General features: G+C 45.6%; 2 protein-coding genes across 6 annotated transcripts in view; both read right to left on the reverse strand.

Moving 5' to 3' along the window:
- Positions 1-7,758, reverse strand: part of gabbr2 (gamma-aminobutyric acid (GABA) B receptor, 2) — an 84,536-nt gene extending 76,778 nt beyond the window's left edge. For 2 of the 5 annotated variants that reach the window (XM_061821868.1, XM_061821877.1), the window contains exons 1-4: positions 7,697-7,758; positions 6,894-7,326; positions 6,745-6,776; positions 6,039-6,131 (exon numbers count right to left, since the gene is read on the reverse strand). Coding sequence is in view for 3 of the 5 variants with exons in the window: in XM_061821844.1 (XP_061677828.1) it covers positions 2,990-3,099; positions 6,039-6,131; positions 6,894-6,963 (273 nt within the window). In the remaining 2 variants the exon portion in view is untranslated. Of the gene's footprint in view, positions 1-2,969; positions 3,100-6,038; positions 6,132-6,744; positions 6,777-6,893; positions 7,327-7,696 lie in introns of those variants that run through there. The other 3 variants (XM_061821844.1, XM_061821854.1, XM_061821863.1) reach the window with 3 other exon arrangements.
- Positions 7,759-9,426: 1,668 nt separating this feature from the next.
- galnt12 (UDP-N-acetyl-alpha-D-galactosamine:polypeptide N-acetylgalactosaminyltransferase 12) lies at positions 9,427-19,236 on the reverse strand. The gene is made up of 10 exons (XM_061821991.1): positions 17,854-19,236; positions 16,920-17,089; positions 13,937-14,126; positions 13,690-13,875; positions 13,482-13,599; positions 13,209-13,385; positions 12,954-13,085; positions 12,726-12,836; positions 12,207-12,362; positions 9,427-11,430 (listed from the first exon to the last, which is right to left on the reverse strand). The coding sequence occupies exons 1-10, from the start codon at positions 18,198-18,200 to the stop codon at positions 11,302-11,304; spliced, it is 1,716 nt and encodes a 571-aa protein (XP_061677975.1). The 5' UTR covers positions 18,201-19,236; the 3' UTR covers positions 9,427-11,301.
- Positions 19,237-19,328: the final 92 nt, after the last annotated feature.

Consider the following 19,328-nt stretch of genomic DNA (forward strand, 5'->3'; position numbering starts at 1 on the left):
GGAAGCGGAGAGAAAGAGAGAGAGCGGGGGAGGGCGGGAGCGAGGTGGGGGTGTCACGTGACGAAAGCTTTTTAAACTCGCCGGCTTGGTTTTTGAGCTGCGGCGATGACAAACAAACAAACAAAAAAAAAAAATATGACTGCAACGCTTGTTGGCTACACGCGTGCGTGCGTGCGTGCGTACACGCAGGGAAAAAAATAACACTCCCCATATGACTCCGATTATGATATGTACACTCGTCATAGAGCATAACGATTCACTCCAATTAGGATGTGACACAGTGCGATATGGTTTGCTCCAATTCTGATATGATCCAAAAACTAATCAAACAAGATATGACACAATTCACTCCAGTTATGATAAGATATCTTGTGAATCAATCCAATTACGATTTTATGTGATTCACTCCGATTACAATATGACGGACTCAAGTTAAGATGTGATCTGAAGGTTTCCACTTGAGTTCTGAATTATGATTGGCCCCATTTACAATCTGATATGAGTCACTCAAATCAAGGTCCAGCCTCCTCACGTTCGCTCCGATTACGCGGCAATATATTGAAATTAAGATGTGGTATGAGTATTGGACTCAAAATTAAGATTCGATTCAATCGTGCTACGATATGATTTACTCCAATGTATTCCAATACCATTTTTTCAAAAAAAAAAAAAATACTTGAGACGTTCCGATGGAAATCACTCCTTTTACAATGTGGTTCACTAAAAATGAATTCCGATATACGCATCTTAATTTTAGTGTTACTATGATTCGATCCGCTACGGCACAAATTACGATGCGATACAAAACACGCCAATTATGACTCCATAAATTCGACAACTTCATACGACACGTGACACAATACCATTGAAATGAAATAGTTGAAAAAAACACAGGATCTTTAATATTAATAAAAGAGTTGGTTATTTATCTATATCAATACTAATACAAAATTATGATTTATACTCAAGACACACCAACAGCAAAATTACGATTTATGCTCAAGACACACCGAGAATTAGACAAATCCATGGATGTGTATTTTATCTGGTCTGGTTTTTTTTTTTATTGGTGTAAAAAAAAAAAAAAAAAAAATGTATGCAGATGCGAAACAAATCAAAATACGCGATCCGTTGATAATATTATTCCTACTGTTGATAGGACTCCTCCTTTGTTTCTATGTATCTGGTCATTCCTATTTATTATTATTTGCATGCTCGCTAAGGTTAGCCAAGCTTCGTCTCCTCCCTCAAGACGGCCAACGCGGGGACCCGTCTCGACGGCCCCCCCAATCAAGCCAACCACGACCGCATCCACGTTCGTCTCCAATTCTCACAGTTGCTAGCTAACATTAGCCGAGCGCGAGCTACTCCGCCGCGGTGGCTTTCTAGCACGCTAACATCAGCGTCGGCCACGACGTCTTCCAGTTGGCAGGCCTTTAACGTCCTCCCTCGTTCCATCTGTCACTCATCTATTAATCAGATCCGAGTCGTTAACGCCGCGCCGGAGCCTTAACGATTTATTACCGGAGCGCTTGAGCTAAAAACAGCCGGACAAGCGAGTTAATATACTGGGAAGAGTGTTTAAAAAAAAAAAAAATGGATCGTACCAAATACTCGGACAGTGGGTGAGATGCCAGCGGGGCGGAAGCCGTGACTCACAAAATGTCAAAAGGGACGAGAACTTCCACGCAGACGAACGTCCGTCTCGTATCGTATTTTGGCCTCATGAATCATTCATACGCGAGCGTGCGAATCCCGCCGGCCCTCTTTAACGAGCCGCCGGGCCCGCGGATTGCGCTAATTGCGGCGTGCTCCATGAAGGACGCCGAATAACCGCGCAGATGTTTGCACTCCAGTAATCAGAGATGGAAAATTCGACGCGGCAAAGATTCATTGGGTTAATTGAGCGTTTTCAACGTGTAAAACTTTAGCCAAGGCCAAACGAAGTTCGCCGATAATGGTTCGAAACAGAAATATCCGAGCGCATCGTGGGCGGCGAGCGCGAGCCCGGCGTGCCTCACCAAATCGGCACGCCGTCGCCTTGTCGGGGATTCGGCCGGCCAAAGATTTTAGCTCCCGTTCGATCGTCGCGTCCGCTCGTTTGGTTGACGAACTGCGGCTAATCGCGGCGGATGCGCTGCAATTACCGCGCCGCGCCGTACGAGGACCTCGAATTCCGACTCACGTAAATCAGGACACGATTGCGATGACGGCGTTCCGAGTCGCTCAAATTTAACTTGAATATACGAGATGAATTTGTTCGGATGTGAAAATGCCATTAAAAAAAAAGTTCATTAAATCAAATGTAAAGAAATCAACAGTTTGCACATGACGATTTTGTGATTTAAGAATATGCCGCTCGTGTCGAGGAATAGTTGTATTACAGTAAATCCATACTGCAATTTTTGATAATTTGATAAATCTCTGTGCAATGCAAATAAACGATTACCACCGTTTCAATGGCAACCTTAGGCTACAAAAACAGAATTTGTGACTTCATCAGTTTCTTGGCTAAAACACGGGTTGCAAAAATGTCCTGGGCGGGGGTCAAAAAAACAAAAAAACAACAACAAAAAATAAAACAAAGGGCAAGCGGGAGAAAGCTGTCAGGGAGCGACGGATGCGTTTACGATTCAGGCAAAGTGGCGACAAAGCGCCGGCAAACATTTGTTCTGTACCATTAAGCGGCGCTGAAGGACGTCCTCGAGAAGGTAATCTTGAAAAGGGAGCGTGGGGGGGGGGCGGGGGGGGGGTGTGTGGGTTACGCTACATTTGTCCTGGTCAGACAATGTTATCGGCGATGCTTCTTATGCACGCCGCAAATTAAATCAAGAGCGCGTCCAATCAAACGGGCCGCTGGCTTCAAGGGACCCGTGCGGCGGCGGCGGGAGGACGCCATTTTGAACATGACAAAAAGAAAGAAAAAAAAAAAAAAAAAGACGACGTGCGTCTTACGTAACGGCTCTTACGGTGAACGTTTCCGACATACCCGCGGGTCGACAACGGCGCGATTGAACCGGGACGCGTCCTCCAAGTCTCGATGCCGCCGTCGGGCCGACGCCTCTCGAGGTGAAAGGAGGGAGGGAGGAGAGGCAGAATCTGAAGGGATGAAAGAAAGGCACAAGAATGAGGGGGGGGGGGGGAGTGATGGAAGGAAGGAAAGGAGGGAGGAAGGAAGGAAGGAAGGTAGGGAGGGAGGAAAGAAAGAAGGCAGTGAGGAAGGAAGGGAAGGAGGGAGGAAAAAAGGAAAGGAGGGTGGAAAGGAGGAAGGAAGGAAGGACGGAAAGGAGGGATGGAGGGGGGGGGAGGGAGGCAGGAAGCAAGCAAGCAAGGAAGGAAGGAAGGAGGGAGGAAGGAAAAAAGGTAAGGAGGGCGTAAAGAAGGAAGGAAGGAATGAACGAAAGGAGGGAGGGAGGGAGGAAGGACGGAAAGGAGGGATGGAGGGGGGAGGGAGGCAGGAAGCAAGCAAGGAAGGAAGGAAGGAGGGAGGGAGGGAGGAAGGATGGAAAGAAAAAAGGTAAGGAGGGCGTAAAGAAGGAATGAACGAAAGGAGGGAGGGAGGAAGGAAGGAAGGGAAGAAAGGAAGAAGACTGAAGAATCGATGAAATGAAGGAGGAAGGGAAGAAACTAAAGCAGGGGAGCACGACGCAAAGGAAAGGAAAAGGAGGAAGAAGTGTGGACAGGAGAGGAAGGATGGAAAACAAAAGCAAAAGCTTTTGTTTTTGTTTTTTTTTAAATGTTGGATGCATTCTGCTCCATGTTTTCCCCAAAATGGATTGCAGTTTGCGTGCAGTCCAGATTGCACAGTTTAGTTTTCATTTCTTGTATGGCAAGCGACGATTCAGCGTTTGCTCATTGGGGCAAGATGGAGACTTTCTTTTGGCTTTTTTTTCTGCCCGACTGCGACTAGACCTTAGCGGCGCACGCAAAAAAAAAAATAATAATAATAAAAATCCCTTTTTTGTGGATTTTATTTTCTTGCCAGTTTAGCATCATTTTTCTTCAAAAAATTTTCAGCTGCTTTTTCTATATTTAAATCCCCTAATGGCAAATCCGACGCTGTTCGGATCTCTCACGCTTATATTTTATGCAGTCTTTTTTTTTTTTTTTTTAGGTTGTCGTCATGGCAGTTTTGAATAATTTAGCGTTAGCACGCTGCTAAAACAGGGGGCGGCCGGGGATTAACCTGGCGTACAGAACTAAAAACTTAACCCTTCCCGCAGTCCTAAAATTGGTCGTTCCGGCAAGCTCCCGGTCCGAACGACGACCCGAGCCGGTCCGGCACGTTCGCTTTTCTCTCTCTTCCTTTATTTCGAGTTGATCGTCTGCCGCGCGTTATTCGCCGAACGTGGCGGTCGACATCGCAAAATATTTTGGTCGGCGAAGCCCCCCCCCCCCCCCCCCCGCACGGCCACCGACCGCCGCCCGTGACAAATGAAAGGCATGAAAGATGGATGAGGACGGCAGGCGCTTGATTCATATTTGATGGTCGACCTTTGGATGCGTCGCAACAAGGCGGACGGAACGGGGGCGGCGCTCGCGTGCGGAAACCGGCGCAGTCCGGTAAAGTCCGGCGTGCTGAACGGGACCCGAGAAATCCAGAAGATCCATACTTTTGGGGCAGATCAACGTCACTTGTGGCCAATTATTAAACGATGTGTAATCCATTTTCTTTGCCGCTTATCCTCACAAGGCTCGCGGGGAGTGCCGGAGCCTATCCCAACTGTCAACGGGGACACCCTGAACTGGTCGCCGGCCAATCGCAGGGCACGTCGAGACAAACAACAGTCACAATCACACCTAGGGGCAATTTAGAGTGTCCGATCGAATTAATCTTGCATGTTTTTGGGATGTGGGAGGGAATCGGAGAAAAGTCACACGGGCACAGGGGATTTGAACCCCGGCCGTCACAACAGTGAGGCGAAAACTCTAACCAGTTGCTCCACCGTGCTGCCCTGAAAACATTTTTTTTGATTATTATAATTTTTTTTTTCATTGGATTCAAAAATGACTACCTTTTTTTTCTTAAACAAAGCACCATTTTTAGCCAAATATTATTTTTTATTTATTATTTTTGAATTAGATGGAAAGTAACAATTCAAAATCAGAAATCAAATATACATAGAAAATCAGAATTTCATTTTGAAGCTGGCAAGCAGTTGAGTGTGCCCCCGCCCACATCCCGCCCGAAGATAGGCTCCAGCGCTCCTGCGACCCTTGTGAGGATAAGCGGCTCAGATAACGCACTCACAATCACACCTACGGGCAATTTAGAGTGTCAAATTAATGTTGTATTTTTTGGGATGTGGGAGGAAACCGGAGTGCCCACCCGGAGAAAAACCCACGCAGACACGAGGAGAATGTGCAAACTCCACAAAGGCGGAGTTGGGATCGAACCCGGATCCAGCGTGCCGCCACGATACATAATCATTGAAAAAAAGAAAAAAAAAAAATCAGTAAAGATGAAAAAGTATATAGAATTTTTTTTTTTTTTTTTTTTGGGAACATCGTCAGTCAGGATGCACGTCGGTTCTGGGCGGACGGAGGTCCCGGTGGTCCCGGTCCGGTGCTCCAAGTTGCTTATTTTTGTTATTTTTCAATTTAAAATTATTTCTGGATTTGCAATTATATTTCGCGAGAATCGGAAGGACGGGCGCATGTTTTTTTGCACGACCTGTGAGGTAACTTGCAGGTGGCAAAGATGTCGGGGAAATAAATACATTAATTAATTCATTAATAACTGCAAATTGTGGAACGCCAAAAGACAGTCAAAGAAAAATAATGAGCTTGATGGAGCATCTGCGGTGGCAGAAGGGAGAGCGTCAGATCGATAAAGCCGCAGCAACTCGTCTAATGGCTGGCGGGAGGGAGGGAGGGGGGGAGGGAGGGAGGGAGGGGGGGGACGCACACACTTCATTTCGAGTCTTCCCGTCATTCACTCACTCCGCGTCCACTTCATGAATTTTGTCTCTTTTTGTGCGCGATTGGTTGAAAAAAAAGGAAGGAAAAAAAAAAAAAAAAGCAAAGAAAAATGGTACCTGCCCGTATGCGCGTGCGTTGCTGTGGTTTCCACGGCGACGACAGCTTCAGACGTGATGAGCAACGAGGGCCAATACGGGCTTCTTTGCCATCTATGCAAAAAAAAAAAAAAAAATGTCAACAAACGAGCAAGTGTAAAAACACAATTGGATTGTTTAAAAAAAAAAAAAAGTGGATTTGTGTATTCTAAGTATTTTTGTTCTATACACAACTAAAATCTAAGTGACAAAATAAAAATTTTGATTTACAGTTCTAAAATCTCAGTGACAAATAAAAATTTCATTAGTGACAAAAAAATGTTCTAGGAGTACTAACATAAGAGACAAAAAATAAACATTGGATTATTTTTTTACAGCACTAAAATCTAAGTGACAAAAAAATAAAAATTCATTATTTTTTTACAGTACTAAAATCTAAGTGTCAAAAAATAAAAATATATTTTTGCAATACTAAAATCTAAGTGACAACAAATTAAAATTTGGTTATTTTTTACAGTTCTAAAATCTAAGTGACAAAAAATAAAAATGTGATTTTTTTTTTTTTTTACAGTAGTAAAATCTAAGGGACATAAAACAAAAATTGGATTATTTTTGACAGTGCTTAAACTTGTCAGACTTCAAACATTTTGTTTTGTTTGTTTGTTCTTGCTAAACCGATCAAGATGATCATCATCATCATCAGAGAACTAGGCAGAACTTAGTTTACCTTTTTAAAGCCCACACATCGTGCCGGCTTGACTGCAAAAAATGTAAAAAAAAAAAAAAAAATTTAGGATTACTCAAGTGTGCCTGTTAAATTTCTAGGTGGAAAATCTGTGTTAAAAAAAAATGATTATCCATTCAGAAATACTCAACAGTTTTTCCAGTAATTGGCCTTCCTGGCGCGTCTGGAGGAGGAGGAGGAGGGAGCGATGAGGCGTTTCATTCACACATTCAGACGAGCATTTGACCTGCATCGCTACACCAAGACCCCCCCCCCCAGGGGGGGGGGCGGCGGCGGGGGACCCTCGAGAAAGAGAGGATGAAATTCAATTTAATCACACGTCGGAGTCAAAGCCGAGGTGGAGGTGAGACGCACCTGGGAGGTGTGTGGAAAACTGCCAGGAATCTTCTGGGGGGGGGGGGGGTCGAAACTGCAGAAATGGAACAAAACTGAAATGTGCAATCTGGGTGATGAAAACCTCGGGGGAAAGTGAGAGGGTGCGAGGTCGGGGTAAAACTGGAACAAATACGGCGGGGAAAAGTACTGCAAAAGTGGAACGGAACCCATCAGCTAGCTGGGAAGAACCTGAAAAACATTTAATAGTCTTATGAAAATATTACAGAAACTGACAGAACTATCTGGGCAAAATTATCGGGGTTAATTTGGAGTACATTTGGATATATACGTATACTGAGGAAACATTGAAGAATGAAAGACATGGAATGACGTGACTGGGAAACAACAGTCACAAGCGGAAGAACCAAATAAACGCATAAAACGCATCTGGAAAATATCTGGGGGTAGAACGTGCCAAATATTGGGAAGGAACATAAAACGGCATAAAAGATTCATCTCACGGCACAGAAGAACAACCAGAAAAGCTCACGCGGCATCACGGAAACTGAAAGGATGAAAGACTGGAGTCACAGTCGTTAAAAAAAAAAATACTACTCACGTGTACGTCATCATCGCCGTTTGCAAGGGCAAAGTGCGCCTCCTTGTGGACTCGCCCTCGGGTTGCGGGAAAGACCGAAGAGGTCGAAAAGGTCATCAGGTGGTCAATTTTGAAAAAAGAAGAAGAAACAAGGACACAATATAGCACCGTAATTCCCGGTCTACAGAGCGCACCCGGTACATTTGTAAAGGAAATACCATTTGGTACATACATGAGCCGCACCCGTGTAAAAGCCGCAAGTCCCCACATTGAAACACGAGATATTTACAAAGGCGGTAAACAGAAAGAGTTTAACGCTAACGCAAGCGCGGCGCTAACATAGCCCGTAAAAGTCACGTCCTCGGCACGTGTATTCCACCGGTCTCGAGTGCCCCCCTGTGGCCGTTAGGGGAAAAAAAATTCACAAATTATCCGCACCACTGCAGGGTTGAAAGCGTGGGGGGGGGGGGGGGTCGCGGCTTGTCGGACGGAAATTACGGTACGAAGACAGCTTTATCTTTCATGACGGTAAGATTTTATGAAGCGAAAACCTCCCGTGACATTTATCAGCGTGGCGCTTTAAGACCTCTTCCAACTCGCCGCTTGCTAATTTATTAGCCTCCCGCTAAAATTGATTGCTTCAAATGCTGTCTTTTTTTCCCCCTTTTTATGGCTGGGAGGGGGTTGGGGGAGAATTCACTAGCGATTTCGCGCTACGGCCGGCGGACGCTACGTCGAGAGGCGCACGGCTAATCGAGGCGTTCGGGAGCCGCGTAGCCCGAGGGAAGACGTTTAGCCAGCAAAAGAAGCCGAATGGACGCTGGTTCTTGGTTTGGGGGGGGGAGTCTTCCCGGGACACAAACGCGAAGTCCTGCGGGATACTCAGGGGACTCTAAACATTTGGGGTTTTTTTTTTTTTTTTGGGTACCATACCCTGTCAACCAAACAAAACCTGATTTCATGTTCTCATTACACCTGCGTGCAATGGTGTAGCCCCCCCCCCCCCCAATTCCCAACTCAAACGCGACGCCGAGCGCCAAGCGTGACGTTATCCTCGGGAATCTGCGACTGGCGTGTTTTGTTTTTTTTTTCTCGAGTTCCGTCCTGGAAAGCGAAAGTGTGTCATCTAATGTATGCAGCCGCGGCTCCCGAGCTCTTCTGGGTCTTGGGGATTACATAAAACCGAAGCGACGTGCAAGCGGAGGAACGGTCCGGTGTCGCCGTGACAACTGACGGAACCCGCGGGGAGCCTTGTTTTGCATTATCATTAAAGACGCATACGCGCTAAGGGAGACGAGCACGCCGGGTTCTGCCACCCCGCATCAAAAAGCCGGGCCTTCCGGCGGCCGTGCGCGCGTAAATCCCGGCCGGCGCCGCCGCGGTGACAGAATCCCGACTTTTTCTTGCGTTGCGTCTCACATGAGTGCGCCCAAAAAGATTAAGAAAGGGGGAGAAGAGGGGAGGGGGGGGGGGGCGGCGTTGGCGGATGACTGACGGGCGCAACTCAAGCAAGCGGGTTTAAGATTCTTCCAAGTTTTTCCCCTTCATTTTGGGAGACGCGCAGTGGAAGCGCTTTACAAACGAGCGCAGCGAGGACATCGGGCGAAGGGTGCCGAGGACCACCAATCGGGACAAGCCGAAAGGAAAAAGAAGCAGCATAAAACCAAAACAGTGAGAAAAAAAAAAAAAAAAAACAAAGAAAAGACGACGGGTTTGTTTCGTAGAACGACATAAAACAAAAAAGCCACACGTACAGATGAGGTCCAAATTTATTGCACCATTTGATATGAGGTCCAAAAAAAGACATTCGATATCAATTTCTTTTGCCATTTTTTCCACAACAAACCCCATAAGGCCACCACGGTTCTCCACAATATATACATTCCCGCATTAGTGATCATCATCATCTTCAAAAAAATGATATTGGACTTGAGAATGGATAGAAAAGGGATGCCCTCGCTTTCCTACGAACGCGACTTAAATCTCGTTTTATGAGCGGCTCTCGACTGAATAGTTTCCCCGCGTCAAAAAAAAAAAACTCTACCGTCGCGATTCATTCGTCTCACCGCGCACTTTACATACACAACCAAATGCAGAAAAATATGATCTATGTGCAACATACGCAAGTTCCCCTGAGGCCTGGAAAGGTCGACGCCTTTCATACACACCACGTGTGTCAAAATCATTTTTGTTGTGGGCCACAATATAATTACAGAGTCCCGCTATGAATGTGAAACCATGAAAATCTTTCACATCATATTTACAGATGAAATTTACGAGTGACTTTTGTAATCACAGATCAAGGCTAAAAAAAAATTTTTTTTTTTTTTTTTTAAACTATTGCTGTTGTTTGGGCACAGAATATTGCTTGCAATCTCTCAATGTTATCATTTGTGATATGACCATTTAAAACCTTAGTACAAATTTAAAAAAAAAAAAAAAAAAAAGTTGAAACTCAATTTGCCTTCGCGGGCCACATAAAATCATTTGGCGGGCCAGATTTGGCCCCCGGGCCTCGAGTTTGACACCAGTGATATACACAGTTTAAAACTGAGGGGTGTGCATTAAATAGATTAAACATCACGCTAAAAGAGGTCATATTAAATAAAATGTAGTCATCAATCAGGTAAGCTGCGGTCGCAACGCCCCACAGAAGCTTTGGTTTCCTTGGCGACGACTTGCTGATGTGCTCAGCACTGCTTTTGCGTTGAAGACCGAGATTAGGCGGGAAATTTCGGTGCGTAAGGTTGATCATCGGACAAGCTTAGGCACCGAACATACGGGGTGAGTACGGGTCTACGTGCAGGCTGGGAATGAAAGTACAGTAAAGGTGGTGGCGAGTAGGGGCAAAACCTGTCCCGTCGCCGTGGTGAAAATATTTCGCACCGCACGCCGCGATTTGGAGAATGACGTGTAAAATGGAGCGATCGAGTCTTTTCTTACGTCTATAGTGACTGCATTTTTTTTTTTACTTGTGTACAAAAAATATGGCTGTCTTGGAACTAATGGGAAAAGTGTGGGGGGTGGGGGGGGGTACTAAACAAAAAATAAAATGAGACTGAACAGGGAAAATGGAAAATAAAAAAAAAAAAAATTGACAAAAGGAAAATAAATGAATTTTTAAAAAGGAAAACAGACAAAAATGGCAAAATAGAAAATTATGTAAATGAAAAAACTTAAAGTAATGTAAAGAAAAGAAATACAAAATCAAAAAATAAGCAATAAAGAAAAGATTAAAAATATGGCTTTTCGTAATTCAAAGCGGCACACCCAAAAAGTAAACGAGCCCACATGAGAGAAAAAAAAATAATAATAATAATCCCATTTCAGTGTCAAAATTCCCATTTTGAAGGCTCGCCCCATCCAAGGGGAAACTGAAAGAGCGTGGGCGCCCTCTGCAGGACAAACGGCGAACACCTAACAAAAACCCCTTCGCCCCAGATGGAGGACGACCGTCTTCATCACGAGTCCTCCTCTTCGTCAGAAAAGTTTGAAAATCCATCCGGGAGATCAAAGCAAATAAATTCCCTTCACATAGCATATATATATATATATATATATATATATATAAATATATAATGAGAGGTGGGACGTTTCCTGCTTTGGAAACGGTACCGTTAGAGGCGCTACTGAAAGGTCCACTTCTGGCGCGGGTCGCCCGAGCACGGCCGCAGGCACGCCGCCGGCACCCCGTCGTCCGTATCGTCCACCGCTTCCACGCACTTCTGGCTGGCCGCGTGGACCAGGCTGCCGTCCTGCAACGACCACAACGGACGACCTTCAAGCGCTTGGACGGTGGGGATCGTTTTTAAAAAGTCTACACACCCCTGCTCAAATGTCAGGTTTTTGTGACTCAAACTAAAGAATACCACGTTAAGTCATTCAAGGTGACCTAGAGCACGATTCAGTTCAAAGTTTCCGTTTCAACCTTTTCGAGAGGGGAAGTTGCACAAGTGCGCACCCCCCTATTATAACAAGGGGACAAGAGAACCAACCAATCACAAAGTAGTGTTAAACGGGACTCGGGACACAACTGCCGATAAACCCCGATTCAACTTCAGATGTTCTGGTGGACTTTTTTTTTTTTTCCCCCCTGCTTTTACTGTGCTTTAGTTACTTACGATTCCCATTCTGCACGCAGTTAAATGTGATTGGCTCAATCTGAACACAAACTTGCGGATTTATTTTGTACTGACCCCCCCCTTTGCTAATCAGAGAAACCCAGCATTTGAACAGCTGTGTATACCGTATTTTCACACGCTTTCAACCCTGCGGTTTATGCGGTGATGCGGCTAATTTGTGCATTTTTTTTCCCCCAACGGCCGCAAGGGGGCACTCGAAAAAAGTCAAGAGTGAGACCGGTGGAATATATTTGCCGAGGAAGTGACTTTAACCGGTCCGGCCCTGTTACTGCCGTGCCTCAGTGATTTTTACCGGTATGTTTTTGTTAAATGGCCCTGTTAGCGCGGCGCTAGCGTTAAACTCTGTGCGTAGCGTCTTTCTTTGTAAATATCTCCCGTTTCAACGTTACCTCTTGGAGGAGCAACTTCTGGTGCGCTTTGACGGGGTCCCCGAGTTTTCTGCAGAGCTGCACCGTCAGGTAAGTGCTGATGTTGTCGCCCTCCACGCAGCCGGCGGAGGACTTCATGCTGAAATGAAGCTCGCCGTCCGACGAGTACTCAAAGAACTGCGTCACAGGAAATCGCCGTGAGGGGCCTGCAGCCGGCTCTTCGCTATTACGAGTTTTAACATCTGAAACGTGTTTACTGCGAAGAGCGCAGACTGGTTTGGTGGTCCAGCAACTCAAAATCAGCTAAAATTTCAAAAAGGAGTTTTGGACTAAAGTTCAGCAAGAATCACAACAATAATAATAATAATGGGAAATATATTCATATAGAGAGGCTCAAAGGAGAATGTAAATGCTTATTTTCCCAAAAAATATAAAAGGGGAGTGAGGCTGGGGCAGCAATAAACATTTCATTCTCTCTGCTCCTTTTGGCTCAAAACGTGTCGTCTTTGGTTTTGTTACGTTGCCTCGTGTTGTTCCTACCTGGTTCTGGCCCATTCCGTGGCAGTGATACATAATGACTCTTTTGCCAAAGCTGTTGTCCTCTCCCGGGTTGTAGTCCAAACAAAAGTTGGCCTTTCCTGTGTTTTTCAGCTAGTTTAAAAAAAAAAAAAAAAAATAATAATATATATATATATTTTTATTTTTTTTTTCTTTTTTCAAAATAACTTTAGATAATTCGACAACGCGACGGTCACCGCGGTCCCTCACCATCCCGAAAAACCCGGGCCGATCCTCCGGGACGTAGAGCTCGGGGTAAATGTTGTCCAGGAACCACCTGAAGCTTTTGCAGCCCAGTTTCTGGCGCAGCAGACGGCGCTCCGACACGTCGCCGAAGTCCACCTGGGAGAGCGATCGGGAAAGACGTTGGATCGCGTCAAAAGCCTCGACACGCTTCCAAGAGCTCCAAATAAGTTTGCCGAGGGTCCCAAAACGCAAGTCGCACGCACATGGCCCACGTCCCACCTGTCGGGCGTGGGGGTTGCGGTTGTAGTAGATCTCCTTCTGCTCGTCCAGCCAGACCTCGGCGGCGCGCACGCTGTTGGCCAGCGCCTTGGTGCGGTCGTACGGCGCCTTCTTGGGGAAGATGTGGCCCACGTGGGAGCACGGGTGGACCTCCAGGCTGCCGCCGCACTGCCAGATCTGGAGGAAAGGCGGCAGCGCGACCCGCTTCCGTCACCGAACCCGTGACGCAAATCGCGTGGTCGGTCGGTCGGGACGGTTGCCGTGGAAACTCACGCGAAAGGAAAACTCCAGGTTTTCTCCTCCCCACACTTCCATGCCCGTGTCGTACGTGCCCAAGTAGGCGAAGTAGCTCTTACTTATGGCAAACAACCCCCCGGCCATCGTGGGAGACCTGGGGAAGGAAAAAAAATATATATATATAAAATAAAAATTGACATAAAATCTCCGTTCCTTCGGCCGTCAGCCGCGTTTGGAAGCGTACCTGATGACGTCGATGGGCGAGCGGCGGCGATTCCTCTCGCGATCTGGGATGTTGTGCCACGTGAACACCATCCCCCAGTTGAAGCCGCCAATCTGCGGGTCGCCGGGGTGGCCCAAATACTTGAAGGTGTTCCAGTCGATGGAGTCGATGACGGGGCACACCACGGCCTTCGGCTCCTCCTCGATCCTGCCGGCGACGGCGCGCGGTTACGGGCGGCGGCGGCGCCGGCGGGAAAGACCTCGGCTACCTTTGGAGAAGCGGCTCCAGCCAGCCCACGTGGCACTCGCAGTGGCAGTCCAGGAAGGTCAGCACGTCGCCCGTGGCCACCGACGCCCCCAGCAGGCGGGCGCGCACCAGGCCCTCCCTCTTGGTGGCCCGGATCAGACGCACCTTCCGCAGACCCGACACGTACTTCTCCAACGGCTCCTTGAGGTGATCTTCGGAGAGTGACCGCAGGTAAGAAAACGGACAAAAGTCGATGAACGTCATAGAGACATTTAAAAAAAAAACATAACGTCATTCATTAATTTCAGGGTGGGGGGTGGGGGGAGTCCTCTTCAAGACATCAGCAATTTTCCACCATCTTCAGCAAAGGTAGCAATGTTTTTTTGGGGAGATTCTTACCGTGGAACAAACAAAACAAATTTCCTATTTATTGTCAAGTTTGGAATTTTTCCACAAATTCAAGAATATGACTAGAAAAATAGAAATTCCTCCCCTCGTTGGACTTTTTTTCTGGTGTACAAAAACTTTTTATTTTGAGGGGGTATTCATGTATTGGGGAAATACTAAAAGTTAAAAAAAAGAAAATTCCACATTTTCCTTGACGAAAAAGATAAAAATTGCCAGTATGATATATTTACGTTTATTGAACACGCAACTCATCCAGTTTAACTAAAGATCCTTTCGCTGTCGCAACTCGTTGCCAATTTCTCACGAGACTCCAGATGAAGACTTTCCAAATTTCCCTGTGGAAAAAAAATACACGCAAACTTGAAATTGGACCTGCTTATGATTCGTGATATCGATACGTCAGATTTCCTCGCCGAGCCAACGTCGTGAAAAATTCAAGACAAGTTATCGGAAACATTTGTCGGGAAAGCGACACTTTTTACAAATACTGTACACACACACACACATTGTCTTGTTAAAATAAAAAGTAGTGCATTTTAAAACATAGCTTGATAAAGAATGGGGCGTAATTTTTTTTTTTTTTATTTGTTTGGAACGCTGAAGTGCTCAGTCACACACTTGCCCTCTAATAATAGTTACTATGTATTCAGCATTAAATGACATCACTTCCTTCCCAACCCTAGAATTCACTGGACCGGCGCCGAGAGCGAGAGCGCTCAGCCCCTCTTGAAGCTTCACATTTTCACCATCTGCATCCCGGACGGCTCTCAAACCCGTCTTGTGGTCTAAACCTGAGGCGGGTCACAAGATTCGGTGTGTTGCGACAACAATCGACTTCCTGTTTATGAACGCTGCAGCTCAAATGATGGAAGTAGGATCCATATTTGGATTAAACAAACTACCGTAATTCCCGGCCTGCAGAGTGCACCCGGTTAGAAGCCTGACCCAGTACATTTGTAAAGGAAATACCATTTGGTACATGCATACATTGCAGCCGTGTAAAAGCTGCAAGTGCGCAGATTGAAACACGAGATATTTACAAAGAAAGACGGTCCACAGAGAGCTTAACGGTAGCGCTGCTAGCGCCACTGCGCTAACGCTTAGCTAGCTCTAGCGCCGCCGCGCTAACAGGGGGCTGGTTAAAAAAAGAAAGAAAAAAAAAAACATACTGGTAAAAAAAAAAAAAAAAAAAAAAAAAAAAAAAAAAAAAAAAAAAAAATCACTGAGACACAGCAGTAACATGCTAGCGCTGCACTAACAGGACCAGACCGGTAAAAGTTACTTCCTTGGCACATATATTCCACCCATCTCACTCTTGCCTTTCCCACATGAGGGAAAAAAAAAAAAAAAAATGCACAAATTAGCCGCATCACCGCTTAAGCCTCAGGGTTGAGAGCGTGTGGAAAAAAAGTCGCGGCTTTTAGTCCGGAAATGACGGTACTGGTATCGGTATTGCAGTAGCGGTCCGCACGTCACCGGTCGTGATTCATTTTGGCGCGAGCCGTACGCGTCGCAACGTTCACGTTTCGTGTTTGGCGAGCGCAACAGGACGAGCGCGCGGCCGCACCCGCAATTATGGAGTCCTGAGCAACCGGTGTTTTAACGACGACAATGACAGATGGCGGCAATTTGGCATTCCTCCCGAGCGGCGCGACGCTTCGCGGTATTTTGCCGCCGGCGACAGGACTGCAGGACATGCCGACGAGCGGGAAGAGTCACTTTGTGGAATTTCAAAAAAAATAAAAAAAAAAAAAACATCATCGCACGGAATTCACATTTTTCAAAAATGCAACTTTCGTCTTGCGCATTATGGATTGGATGAAAAATCTAAATCAATAAAATAGGACGATACAGTGACTGTTACATTCTGCACACGTGCAAAGAGAATCCGTATGAAAGTTTTTAAAAATTATTTTGGCCTTGCCTGAAATCGGTTTAAAAAAAAAAAAAAAATTAAAACACTTCCTAAACAAATGCATTTCCACATAATAGAAAGTTTTCTAAGTGTAAAATGTATATGAAAGGCAATTATAATTATTTTTTTAAAAATGTATTCACTTATTTGAAAATAAAAATTTAAATATTGATCCCATAAAGTTATTTAAATGACTTGCACAGATACTTCAACACAAGAAAAAAAATTTGCAATCTTAAAAAGTGAATCAAAGCAATATAATAGACAAAGTATTTGTTTCGTGGTTTCAGCCTTTGATATGCTGTTATGACTGATTTAAACTCATTGTAACCATTTCAGCGCATACAAAAATGGAGGTTGAACAGAAAAATCTACGATAAATCTGTAATAAATAAACTGCGATATAGCAAGGGGCTACTACTTTATATTTGAAACATTTTCAGCATTGTTGTAAAAAAAATATGCAGGGATGTCACAGAGATAATAAAGATAGATTCTTTATCCTCTGTGACAAATGAGGCCCTTTCCATTTCTGTCAAAGCAAGAAGCTGATTTGTGACAAGTGTTTTCAGTCACGCGTGTCATCACGGAACCATTTAATCTCTCATCGCAGGGCGCCACGGTATTCGTGTAGTCCAAATTATTCTGCAGCCCCCCCCCCCCCCCCGCACGGACATTTTACCTCGGTCGCTGTAGTCGTCGACGAGGATGACCTCCTCGAGCAGGATGTCGGGCGACGTCTCAAGGACGCTGTGGACCGTCCTGAGCAGCGTGGACCAGGCCTCGTCGTAGAAGGCGATCACCACCGAGGTCGTCGGCAGCGCGCGGTAGTCGTACTCCACGTCGCGGCAGCTGCGATCGAGGAGGTAGTTGGATTCAAACGCCGATGACGGAGATTTGGGTCATTAAAAAAAAAAAAACTAAATCATTAACTCTTGGGATGCGTTGATGCGATTACGGTTGAGCGCGTGCCGATCGCAGGTATCAAACACGGTGTCGATCCAGGTCCGATTTCGAGGAATCGGGTATTTATGTCGGCTGCCAATGGATAAGTTTCCAAGGACGCCATCTTGTGCGTTATAAAGGTCAGCGAACGCAGGTGATAGGTCAAGCGTGAAGTTTTATTTTCTATCGTTAATTTATCCGATTGGTCTAAGGGACTGTGGCGACGTCACTGGAAACCTATCCATACCAGCCAGTGATAATCATAACAAAAAAAATATCAGCTTTGACTAAATTCTCCTCACCTGTCGTTAGCGCTACAAAATGGTGGTCTCCACATTCACAAACGAAAGGTAAGCATATTGACACGGTGTTCACTTAAATATGTATCCAAAGTAGTCGTGGGGAGACCAGCAAGGGATAAGTGGTCATATTCTGAAATCTCAAGTGTGAATAACCAGCAAAAAGTGATATTGAAGACCTTTGGCATACAACGATATCGACTATATTGACCACGTGTACGTGACTCTTTTTGATGAAGTGCAGTACACGGAAATCAAATCAATGTAAAACGCGTATGATTGACTCTCGGAATTCTCAGCTTCAGGGTGGACGAGAGGGGGAAGTTTTAGCGGAAATGTTTGAGGGCGCGTCGGTACTTTCGGGCGACTCACAGCGGGTTCCACTTCTCGGGCAGGTGTCGGTGCAGCGAGATCATGTCGCTGACGTAGACGTTGATCTGGTGCTTGGCGATGCTTTCTTCCTGCTTGAGCTTCTCGTCGTCGCTCAGAGTCAACGCCACGGCCCGGCCGAGCTCCCCGGGGGCGTTCGGGTCCGGCGGCGGCTTCTCGTACACGGGCTTCTTCAGGTCCTCCGGCTCGACCACCAGCACCGCGGCGACGAGTTTTTCGACGTCGGCGTCGAGTTTTTTGGGCAGGTCGCCCCAGTAGACGAAGAGAAAGGCCAAGACGGCGGCCCCGCCGAGCACAAGTTTGACTCGCTTCCGTCGACAGGCGGCCATGGCGTCGCGTCTTCGTGGTCGCCCTCAGCGGCCGAGGGCATTCTCCGCTGTGGCCGCCTCACCGGAGCCTCCTCGAGTGTACTTTCGAAGCTTTTTTTTTTTTTTTTACTGGCCCGACGCCAAAGAACTAATTGCGGCCTCATTAGCAGCGCTTGCACTCCTCCTCCTCCTCTTCGCCCTCCTTCCACACCTCCGTGCCTCCATTCATCCGCGCAGTACAAATATAAACGGATTAGGATTAAACATTTACCGGGATTAACTCGCCATCTTGCTTATTTAGCAACCAGTAAATTCGTCCAACTGGGTCAACTTTCGAGAACCTTCGCCGAGTTTCTTTATCTTTCCGGTGACTTCAAACAGCCGACAAACTTTTTTTCGAAAAAAAAAAAAAGTACGATGACGTCCGCTTCCGCCCGCATTTCACCATAAATTTTACATTCGTGCATACATTTCGTTTACGAAGTTGATTTGAACACTTGTCGTATTCCGTGGATTCTTTTTATTCGTTTAGGTCAGTGATTGCCAACCTTTATAGATCCAAGGCACGTATTTTACAATAGAAAAATCCCAACAACAAAAGTAAGCGTGACCAAAAATGGATGTACTTCCTGCCATCTAATAGAAGAGGATTTTTTTTTCATTGTGCCTCACTGATATAAATAAATGAATAAAGATACATTATTTCTTGAAATATATATATTTTTTTTACCAATTACATAAAATTGGATAACTTCCCACGGCATACCGGAAAAGCGCCCACGGCACACTAATGTACCCCGGCACACTGTTTGGGAATCACTGATTTTGGTTTTCCTTTTAATTCAGTTTTATTTATAAATCATCACCTTCATTTAATTATTCTTTTTTTTTTTGTCGTTATGGTTACTTCCGCTTTGGAGTTCTACAAATCCCGGAAAAGCAGAGACTGCAAAATCGCTTTTAATCGACACACACATTTTCTATTACCTTTGTTACCAAGATGAAGAAAAAACAGGTGTGTTTACTGGGAGTGAAACACATTCAAAACTTTTCACTACAATTATGAAATCAAAATTCCTTGACGGTCAACGTGTCATGTCGTTTGTGTCTCTACCACCAGGGGGTGTCCGCCCATTGGGAACATTCATT

Source organism: Syngnathoides biaculeatus, chromosome 1 (assembly GCF_019802595.1).
Source record: "Syngnathoides biaculeatus isolate LvHL_M chromosome 1, ASM1980259v1, whole genome shotgun sequence".
NCBI classification, from domain to species: domain Eukaryota; kingdom Metazoa; phylum Chordata; class Actinopteri; order Syngnathiformes; family Syngnathidae; genus Syngnathoides; species Syngnathoides biaculeatus.